General features: G+C 51.0%; 1 protein-coding gene across 1 annotated transcript; it reads left to right on the top strand.

Moving 5' to 3' along the window:
- The first annotated feature begins 193 nt into the window (after positions 1 to 193).
- Positions 194 to 10,245, top strand: KMO (kynurenine 3-monooxygenase). The gene is made up of 15 exons (XM_059476026.1): positions 194 to 306; positions 1,373 to 1,442; positions 3,562 to 3,659; positions 4,894 to 4,983; positions 5,161 to 5,209; positions 5,796 to 5,883; positions 6,687 to 6,852; positions 7,276 to 7,347; positions 8,013 to 8,134; positions 8,596 to 8,743; positions 9,165 to 9,222; positions 9,322 to 9,404; positions 9,635 to 9,736; positions 9,821 to 9,880; positions 10,036 to 10,245. Exons 1-15 carry the CDS (start codon positions 253 to 255, stop codon positions 10,201 to 10,203), a joined length of 1,428 nt encoding a protein of 475 aa, XP_059332009.1. The 5' UTR covers positions 194 to 252; the 3' UTR covers positions 10,204 to 10,245.
- Positions 10,246 to 10,788: the final 543 nt, after the last annotated feature.

The raw sequence follows: 10,788 nt of genomic DNA on the forward strand, positions 1-10,788 counted from the left end.
ATTGCTCTGCAATTTCCAAAGCAGCCTGACTGCCTGACTTTGCCATCTCAACACCCCAGGCTGACTCCCTGACAGTCCCTGAGCTGGGAGTTAAACTTTAATGTGAATTGGGGGCAGAAGAGCCCAGGCATGACTCAGCCACCCACATTCCTTCCCTTCCCCTCCCCTCCCCGCTGGCAAGGGCACTGGGGCTGGGGAGAAGCACAGGGATCAGAGACAGAGCAGGAGCTGAGCCCCAGGGGCTGAGCCAGCATGGAGCCCTGGGACCCACGAGGGAAGAGAGTTGCTGTTGTTGGTGGTGGTCTGGTAGGAAATGCCTTTTGGCTGCTGCGTGGTTGTTGGCTGGGAGCTGAGGATGTGAAAACACTGCTTGGATGTGGGGGTGAATGCTTTTCTTCAAGTCATTCCTGTGTCAGATGATGGGGTGTTGATGGAGCTCCTGCTGTGGGAGGCTCCTGCTCTTTTCTGGGGTGAAGGGTTTGGGGGTGGCTGGAGCAGTGGTGCCCAGGTACCCTGAACTCCAATCCTTGTTTGGGCTGCCCTGTCCCTTGGCTGATTTTGGCTGTAGCCAAAGCTCCGACGTGAAATGCTTGGCAAGAGCTGAAACCAGTAAATGCCAGGCTGAGAGGAAACACCTTCCTCTGCCCACTTTTGTTTGGGGATGGTTTTCATGCACTGCTGCTTGCAGAGAGGTGTGACACCAAAAGCCAGGCTGGATGGGGCTCTGAGTAAGCTGGACTGGTGGAAGGTATCCCTGCCCATGGCAGGGGGATGTGACAAGATGGTCTTTAGCTTCCTTCCCAACCCAAACCATTCTATGAATGATTCTATGACAGCTTGGGGCATTGCAGCATCCACATCTCTCCCTGGACTTTTTGGCCATTAGCTTCTTGGAAAAGAGTGATGACAGAAGAGGCTGTAGTTCTGGCAGCAATTCATAATGGAAATTAAATTTAAAAATTAGTTTAAATTACAAACAGGACACATTTGTAGTGCTCTCCCTCACTGTGTTCCCAAGGGAATGCTGCTGTGCCCTGAATACTGGTGAGGGAGGTAAACACAGTCCAGAGAGGAGCTGGAGCTTGCCTACACCAGGTGAGCCCTGCTGCATTCAGTTGCTGTGTGTAAACAAGCCTGAGCTTGGTATGACTTTAAAAAAAGAGTTTTGATGGGTGTCTTTTGCCTTGGAGACTCTGCAAACACACAGGGCTGGCAGAGGACTGCCCTTCAGTAAAATGTCTTCTGAGTTTCTTGGTCAAAGCACCTCCCTGTTTATGTTGAGCTGCATCCCCTGACCACTTCTTTCCTTTGGTGCATCTCAGCAGTGACCCCTGAGATACTTCATCCACCTCTCCTGATCCCTGTCTTGCAGGTGGGAGCATTAAATGCCTGTTTCTTTGCCAGAAGAGGTTTCCATGTTGACGTTTATGAAGCCAGAGAAGGTAAGGTCAGCCTGATCATTACTGTGGGAGCTCACCGGAACGGTAAGAAAATAATGAAAGCTGAGAGTGGCACTTTGAGGATATTCTTTTTTCTCTCCTCTTTAGCTCTTGTGATGGGGAGGAGCACTTACTTGAAGTTCATCTTGTGTGGAGGGAACCCACTCTTTAGCTGCTGAAATTATGCCCTTTTTATATTCTTGGCTTAAACACTGGTTCAAATCCCCACCTTTGAAGCCTGGTCTCTGCAGAAAGCATTATAGCACAGTGCTGGGTCAGAAGAAGAGATGGAGCCTCCAGATCCATGAGGCACCACAAAAGAGAAATTTGGATTTAGAGCCAAGCCACTGGCTCAAAGGCAGAGAAATTGGTCATCTGTTAGCTGGCAGACAAAAAAGACCTGGGCAGAGGTGGCAAGCCAAGGGGCAGGTGGGAATGATACCATGGAAATAACTCAAGTTTTGCAGTGCAGGGAGGGAGGAGCCGTGCCTGACACTCTGTGGTAACTCTTCCTGCCCTGATAGACATCAGAACAGGTGTTCTGCTGCACAGCTTAACGTTGCCAGAGGTTCCACAGCTTCAAAAAGCCTCTGATGGCTCTCACCTGCCTTCTGGGCTGGATGGATCCCACTGCACTGCTCCAGCTTTTGGCCCTTTGCTTACACTGATACACATGCTGGGACGAGCAGGCTCTGCCCCATGCACTGGCCAGACATCCCAGCAAGTCCAAATGAGGCAAATGGGAGAAGGAACAAGCCAATGCCCAGACATTTCCATCTGATCAGCCATGAACAAAGTTGTGACCATGTCACAGGGGTCTCAGGTTGAAGGAAGAGATGAGGATCTGACTCCATGTTGCAGAAGGCTGATTTATTATTTTATGATATATATTATATTAAAACTATACTAAAAGAATAGAAGAAAGGGTTTCATCAGAAGGCTAGCTAAGAACAGAATAGGAAAGAATGATAACAAAGGTTTGTGGCTCAGACTCTCTGTCCAAGCCAGCTGACTGTGATTGGCCATTAATTAGAAACATTCAACATGGGCCAATCACAGATCCACCTGTTGCATTCCACAGCAGCAGATAATCAATGTTTACATTTTGTTCCTGAGGCCTCCCAGCTTCTCAGGAGGAAAAATCCTAAAGAAAGGATTTTCCATAAAAGATGTCTGTGACAATAGTTGGTATCCTCCTTTCCCTCTGCTGGATTGGAGCTGCTGCTTCTTCCAGGCTAGAGTGGCACAGAGGGTCCAGGCTGGACTCCCCCTACAACTTGTCCAGCTTTGTGTCTCCCTGCAGATATCCCAGTGTCCAGCTTTGTGTCTCCTGCAGATATCCCAGTGTCCAGCTTTGTGTCTCCTGCAGATATCCCAGTGTTCAGCTTTGTGTCTCCTGCAGATATCCCAGTGTCCAGCTTTGTGTCTCCCTGCAGATATCCCAGTGTCCAGCTTTGTGTCTCCCTGCAGATATCCCAGTGTCCAGCTTTGTGGCAGATATCCCAGTGTCCAGCTTTGTGTCTCCTGCAGATATCCCAGTGTCCAGCTTTGTGTCTCCCTGCAGATATCCCAGTGTCCAGCTTTGTGTCTCCTGCAGATATCCCAGTGTCCAGCTTTGTGTCTCCTGCAGATATCCCAGTGTCCAGCTTTGTGTCTCCCTGCAGATATCCCAGTGTCCAGCTTTGTGTCTCCCTGCAGATATCCCAGTGTCCAGCTTTGTGTCTCCCTGCAGATATCCCAGTGTCCAGCTTTGTGTCTCCCTGCAGATATCCCAGTGTCCAGCTTTGTGTCTCCTGCAGATATCCCAGTGTCCAGCTTTGTGTCTCCCTGCAGATATCCCAGTGTCCAGCTTTGTGTCTCCCTGCAGATATCCCAGTGTCCAGCTTTGTGGCAGATATCCCAGTGTCCAGCTTTGTGTCTCCTGCAGATATCCCAGTGTCCAGCTTTGTGTCTCCCTGCAGATATCCCAGTGTCCAGCTTTGTGTCTCCTGCAGATATCCCAGTGTCCAGCTTTGTGTCTCCCTGCAGATATCCCAGTGTCCAGCTTTGTGGCAGATATCCCAGTGTCCAGCTTTGTGTCTCCTGCAGATATCCCAGTGTCCAGCTTTGTGTCTCCCTGCAGATATCCGAGTGTCCAGCTTTGCCCGGGGCAGGAGCATCAACCTGGCCCTGTCCCACCGGGGACGCCAAGCCCTGCGAGCCGTGGGCATGGAGGAGCAGGTACTCTGCCACCTTCTCTTGCTCTCTGTCCCTTCTTGTCCCTCTTCCACTGCAGTCTGGCTCTTGTTTTGCCGAGATAACTAAAAACTCCACAACTTTGTGAAAGTTGTAAGGCTGGTATCTTTATTACAGTGCCGGATGCATGTGGAGATTGCTCTCCTTAAAAGACATGAGTACTGGGAATTTCAGGTCCCTTTTTATCCCCTTCTCAGATACATATGCATACAAGTTCACCATGGGTTCATACATATTCATTTTTACGAATTTCAGTGACATTTGCCGCTAGTTCTTCTTTATCCGAAAGAATTCCTAGGTCAGGTTGACCTGCTCTCACAGCAGCCTCTGTGTCTCTCTGTATCACCCTCTGTCCCTCCTCTCTTATCTCTGTCCTTCATTGAATCAGTTTCTCTGAGCCTAGGCTTTGCAGTCAGGTTACATAGCTCTGTTTTCTAGCCACAGACTCAAAGATGTACATTTCACCTAAATCAAAATGGATTTCCACTCTGGAGAATTTCCACTCCGTCTCACTCTCCCCTGCTTCACAGCACATCTGCAGCAGGATCCTGCCCACCCCTGAGACACAAAGCTCCTTCCAGTGTTTTCCTCCCTTTTGTGCTCCCCTCCCTGCTGGAGCAGAGGGCAAGCAGGGCAGGAGTAGATGGGCTCCCAAAAGAGCTGATGCAACGCAGCAGGATGCAATAAAGGCAGCTGTTTTCCCCACTGGCATGCCCGGATTTGTTTTTTCCCAGAAATCCTTGATCTTTGGGCTGACCCCTGAAATCCATCCGCGCAGCTTTCTGCCCAGCACGCCTGGCTGGGAGCCCAGCACTCTCCTGCAGGGTACTGGCTGCCATTTAACATCCTGCTGCTGGCACTGGTGGGATCTCCTGCTCCCAGATCCCTGCAGAGATCCAGGACACTTTGACAACACACATCCCAGTCCCAGGGTGTCATTTGGCTTTCATCCCCTGCCCTGTCCAGCACTCTGGGGTTTTTCATGCCCCCTCTATCCAAAAACAATTTCCCTCTGATTTTTATGAGCATGAGCTTGTAAGTAATCTCAGTAAGGTGTAGTGAATTCACATGACAGCCCTGGTCAAGATTTCCCTGGTGATTTGGAAATGTGTGAGCAAAGAGCCCCCCCATTCTCCCTGGAGGGGATGTTGCTTTGTAATTTGCACTAAAACCCCACAGTTTTGACCAGAAGTGTGGGTTGTGTTCTCTTCTGTTTCAGATTGTGGCCAAGGGCATTCCCATGAGGGCAAGGAGGATACACACACCTTCAGGGAAAAAATACTCCATCCCTTATGGCAAGAAGGACCAGGTACTGGAGCTGCTCTGCAGAGCACGGGAGGACTTTGTTAGCATTTGTGTCTCTGTGTCATGGACAGTGTGGGGCTCGTGGATGTGGAGAGGCTGGGGAGAATGAGGGAAGGGATGGTTTCCTCTCTGGCCATGCAGAGTGTCCTTCAGCAAAGCTTTCTGCTTGCTTGCCTTGCAGTACATTCTCTCTGTGGACAGAGCAAACTTAAACAAAGAGCTGCTGACAGGTGGGTTGTCACTTCTGTTTGCAAATTCCTATAACACACTTTTTCCTGGGGATTTATGGTGATTAGAAGACTTTGAGCCCCAAGCTGTCTTACCCAGATCTCACAAGGTGCAAACCTGAACGAGCAGAGGAAAACCTGTGCTGGTTCCCAGCTGAGCAGGATAGACCTTCTCAGCCTTGTCATGGATTGGGGCATTTTCCATAACCCCTGATTGTACAGAGACAAATAGAAATTGGAGCTCTAGGGCCAATCAGACCAGACCAAATTTATGCCAATTCCCCACCGACTGCAGGCACCTCATCCCATCCTGAACCTGATGGTGCAAAGCAGTCAATGACTCATGTCACTGTGGGGAAGAAAAAGATCCTTGCAGGATTCCTTGCATTTTTCAAGTAGTTTATACCATAGCTGACCAGTCCCAGTGTGCCCTGCCTGCTGGCCCTCATGCAAATTATTTGCTGTAATGGCAAAAATCCCTATAATTTAGGGATCTCTTGGAAATATTTTTTGCAGTCACTGTGGAGGGGTTTACTGTAATTTTGTCTTTCTCTTTTGACAGACATTTAGTTGTCTTTTCTTTTCACAGCTGCTGAGAAGTACTCCAACACCAAACTGTTCTTTGGACACAAGCTCCTCGGGTGCAATGCAGAGCTGGGGACATTATCCATAAAAAGGTAATCCCTGGGCAAGCGTGGGATCAAGCACTAACTGTGCTCAGTCAGCTTCTGCTTAATCATTCATAAAACCTCAAACAATTGAGCAATCTCAGTTTTGAAACCACTGTGCAGGCAAAGCTTTGGAAAGGAGAGACATCAAGGCAGCATTCCCTCATGGGGAAACTGAGGAAGGTTTAAGCAATTCCCTCAATACCCAGGTTGGCAGCCGGCACACACTTCCTGACCTGTGCAGGGGATAAACCACCAGAATTCATGGCTCTGGGTTCAGGGACAGATTGCTCATCAGGGAGGGTGGATAACTGCTGATGCCCCATCCCTGGGAATGTTCCAGGCCCTGGTGTTGTGTCTCTGCCCATGACAGGGACTGGAACGGGCTGAGCTTTAAGGTCCCTTCAAACCCAAACCGTTCTGAGGTTCCATGACCTTGTTCCACAGCCTTTCACAGAGGTTCTGGTCCTGCCCCCATCCTCCTGGCAGGTGCTGCAGGCTCTGCATCTCAAAAGTTCATTGCTGAGTAGACCTGGCAGAGTTATGCTTTTGATAAACTACAGGATAATTATTCCTCCTAGTGCTGTGCTTCCCAGGCAGTGAGATCCCATCTTCCCCCCATCCTAGAAGACTGTTAATACATTTTAATTAATTTATTTACTTAATACATTTTGCAAAAGGCATATCCTCTGGGCACAGTGGTGCTGAGCTGGCCTGGAGTTACAGGAGGGTTAACCACAGAATCATGGAATGGTTAGGGTGGGAAGGGGCCCTAAGGAGCAGATTGATCCAAGGTACTGTCCTGCTTCCAGGTCTGACCAGCAGACCTTGGAGGTGACCTATGATCTCATCGTGGGGTGTGATGGAGCCTTCTCAACAGTGAGGAAACAGTTCATGAGGCAAACACGCTTCAACTACAGCCACGAGTACATTCCTCACGGCTACATGGAGCTGACCATCCCTCCCAAGGATGGAGATGTGAGTGTGCCTGTCCCACAGGCTGGATATCCCACCCCCTTCTCACTGTGGCTCTGCTGCAGCAGCTTTGGGAGAGTTAATTTCTCACCTGGGGTTCAGGCAGGGGATCAAACCTTTTACTGAGATAAGGCAGGGATCTCTTCCTCTTCCAAAAGTGGGGCCAGTGTTGGTACCTGCATGCAAAAATCCTAGAGAGCCTCTCCTGGAGTGCAAAACATCAGATTGCAAAACATCAGATTATTTTGCCCATATTTATTGCTCTTTCCTCTTTCCCTTGCTCTGTGTCTCCCTGGAGCATCGTTGACCAGATAGAGGCCCTGCAGTTGTTGCATCTTCCCATGGGAGCTGTTGTGGTGGTGTGGAGGGGAGCCAGAGCCTGGGCTGGTCAAGGATACAATTCTTTTTATTCTCTTTCTCTTTCAGTTTGCCATGGAACCCAACTACCTCCACATCTGGCCGAGGAACACCTTCATGATGATTGCGCTGCCCAACATGGTGCTAACCCAGGCCACGCTCTCCTGGGGCACAGCACGGGGCTGGTGGGGATGAACGGCTCTGGTGGCAGGGATTGGGTGGGTCAGGAGTCACAGGATAACCAAAACACAGACTCAATTAGAGTGGAAAACACCTCTGAGATCACAGAGTCCAGCCATGACCCAATACCACCTCGTCAACCAGACCATGGCACTGAGTGCCACATCCAGTCCTTTCTTGAAAACCTGCAGGGACAGTGACTCCACCAGCTCCCTGGGCAGCCCACTCCAATGTCTGATCACCTTTTCTGTGGAGAAATTCTTCCCAATGCCCAGTCTAAACCTCCCCTTGTGCAGTTTAGGACTGTGTCCTCTCATCTTGTCCCTTGTTACCTGGGAGCAGAGCCTGACCCCACCTGGCTACATCCCCCTGTCAGTGTTGTAGAGAGTGGTGATGTCTCCACTGAGCCTCCTTTTCTCCAGGCTAAATACCCCCAGCTCCCTCAGCTGCTCCTCACAGGACTTGTGCTCCAGACCCTTGAGACCCTTCTGCCTGCCCACCATTCATCCCTTGCTGTGCCAGTGGGTCACTGTGATTGCCAGGTGGCAGGCTGGGCACTGAGCTGCTGCTTCAGGTGTTCTCTCTGCCCTCTGGGCTTCTGACTGACCCTCTTTCCTGGCTGGCAGGACAAGTCCTTCACCTGCACGCTCTTCATGCCCTTTGAGGAGTTTGAGAAGCTCAAAACAGGAGAGCAAGTGCTGGGGTTTTTCCAGACCTACTTCCCAGATGCCATTCCCCTCATTGGAGAGTAAGTGCTCCCATCTCCCCTTTCACCCATCAACACAGGTATCTGTTATGGGATGGGCTTTTTCTTGGATGATATCAACAGCATGAGGCAGTTTCCTTTCCTCTTAAAATGAATTATCCCAGAACTTCATAATAACTGACAAACTCTGATATTCTCTGGTATGTCCTTCCCACATTGACCAACATCTGCCACTGCTCACAGTGAGAGGACCAAGATGTCAGTAATCAAGTTATTGATTTAATATTAATTAACTTGTGTGCAGAACTTAAAACCTGCAGACAAAATGTCTGGCCCACAGCTGACTTCCACATTTTTCCCAGCACAAACAGCCTAGTGCCCAGGCTTGGGGATTGCACAGCAGAGCTGACAGTGTCTGTGGCCTGGCCTCCTCAGCTTGGCTGGGGCACAGCCTGCTCTTCTCTCGTGGTCCCACACACCAAAATCTGTTGTTTTACCTGAAGGCAAGAGCTGAAGCACGATTACTTTTTGCTGCCAGCCCAGGCCATGATCTCTGTGAAGTGCTCCTCCTACCACCTCTCCTCGCGGTGCGTACTGATGGGAGATGCTGCTCATGCTGTTGTGCCCTTCTATGGACAGGGCATGAATGCAGTAAGTTCCTGGCTGGCCTGTCCCTCTTGGTGGGGATCCCACTCCTTTCACCCACAAATGCCTGGTTTTAGTGTTTAACTCTGGGGAGTTCATGGGCTGGCCTGTCCCACAGCCTGATGTCCTCTGCACTGGCAGGGGTTGAGCTCCCGTCAGGATGTGCTCCTGGGAAGGACAGGGGACAGGGAGGTGATGCCACCTTCCCACGGAGCAGAGGACGATATGGGAGGGGGGTCCAGGCAGCTGGGAAGGGCAATCCCCTCAATTTCCCTCAAGACCCCTGTCAGAGGGGCCTGGAGTAAAACTCCTGCTCTGAGGCTGTGGTCAGTGGGACCAAACAGCTACACCAGCTAAGCATCCATGAGAGCACTTGTGAATGTATGTGTCCTGTTTATGCCTGTTAACCTCCTAATATTCCTCCCAGGGCTTTGAAGATTGTCTGGTCTTTGATGAATTGATGGACCAGTTCCACAATGACCTTGGTAAGTGACGTGGCTGGGGACATGAGGGAGCAGAGGAACCTGAGGGCAGCTGGGTGCCCTGCAGGGAGCTGCCTGTGAACTGCTTCTTTCTTCCCCCAGCTGCCTGCCTCCCCGAGTTCTCCAGACTGAGGGTGCCAGATGACCACGCAATCTCAGATTTAGCCATGTACAATTATGTAGAGGTAGGTGAGCCCCACACAGACCTGTGGTTCCATCGCCATGCACACAGCAGAGCTCTCAGGATGCACGCAGCAGGCAGGGCTGGGCTCTCACCCTGCCAGGCTGTACCCTCAGAGCTCCTTGGGAATGTCACTGGGGCTGAGGAGGCCCTGCATGCCCTCCAGGACAGCGGGAGAGCTGGCAAAGCTCTGACAGAAGCTGTTGCACAGGGGTGACTGCTGCTCTGTTGCAGATGCGCGAGCACGTCAATTCCACGTGGTTCATCTTCCGCAAGCGCGTGGACAACCTCCTGCACGCCCTCATGCCCTCCACCATCGTCCCCCTGTACACCATGGTAAGCCAGCCTGTCATTCCCCACCTCTGTGAGCTCCTCCTGCCTGGCTTTGGCATGGTGACATTGTCCTGCACCCCCTCCCAGGTGACCTTCACCAGAATTCGGTACCACGAGGCCCTTCAGCGCTGGAAATGGCAGACAAAGGTTGGTCAGGGCTGGTGCCCACCCTCCCCAGGCCGCCTGCACACCAGCACTGCTCAGCTTTGGTGGTGGGATGTTCTCATGAGTGATGACTTTGCTGGTGCTGCAGGGTAGGGGCCAGCCTGTGACGATGTTGGGGTTTCTCTTTGCACTTGCAGGTAATTAACAGAGGGCTGTTTGTAGTGGGGGCAGCAGGGCTGGGTGGCACCTACCTGCTGATAAAGCATCTGGCACGGAACCTGAACTTCTGCCTGGAAGACGTGTGGGGCTGGCCCCGTTATCTGAAGAATATTGGAAGCCTTCCCTTTGGCACACGAGTGGATTAAATGCATGGGAGCTCCTTGCTGTAATAAAAATGAAGGCACGGACTGTTGGCTCAGCTGGGTGATTTTGTTTCTCTTGGGATGAGGTTTGGCAGCTCCTGCAGCCCCTTGGAAGCAGTTTGGCCTTTCTCCCTTTCCCAGCTGAGAGGAGCCTGGCAGGCACAGTGCCCAGAAAGCATCTACAGGGGCTCAGGTGTGCAACCTTGGCAGCCTGGCCTTCAGGGATGTGGTGTGTAGATGTGGCACTTAGAAATTATGGTTTAGTGTTGGACCTGGCAGTGCTGGGTTAGTGGTTACAAGGTCAATCATCTTAGAGCTTTTCCCAACATTAATGATCTCATGATTCTGTGACCTGACCGGTGTGTCCCAGCCTGCTCTTAGCAAAAACAAGACAACATTTTGAGGGTCCTGAAGCCAAAAATAGCTGCGGACTGGGATAGTACTAGAAGGATTATCAGACACACTTTCTTTCTTCTTACCTTGCCCTAGCCCCTCACAGTCGCTGCTTAAGAACAATGAAATGGCCCCAATTGACCCCTGGTCTGATGTGGCACTGCCAATCTCATTTGAGGTGGTCTATGTACAGCT

This window comes from Ammospiza nelsoni, chromosome 7 (genome assembly GCF_027579445.1).
Source record: "Ammospiza nelsoni isolate bAmmNel1 chromosome 7, bAmmNel1.pri, whole genome shotgun sequence".
Lineage (NCBI taxonomy): Eukaryota > Metazoa > Chordata > Aves > Passeriformes > Passerellidae > Ammospiza > Ammospiza nelsoni.

Coding starts and splice junctions, on each gene's coding strand:
- KMO (XM_059476026.1), top strand. CDS start 253: ATGGAGCCCTGGGACCCACGAGGGAAGAGAGTTGCTGTTGTTGGTGGT. Junction 3,660..4,893: donor CCGTGGGCATGGAGGAGCAG/GTACTCTGCCAC, acceptor CTTCTGTTTCAG/ATTGTGGCCAAGGGCATTCC. Junction 9,881..10,035: donor GCTGGAAATGGCAGACAAAG/GTTGGTCAGGGC, acceptor TTGCACTTGCAG/GTAATTAACAGAGGGCTGTT.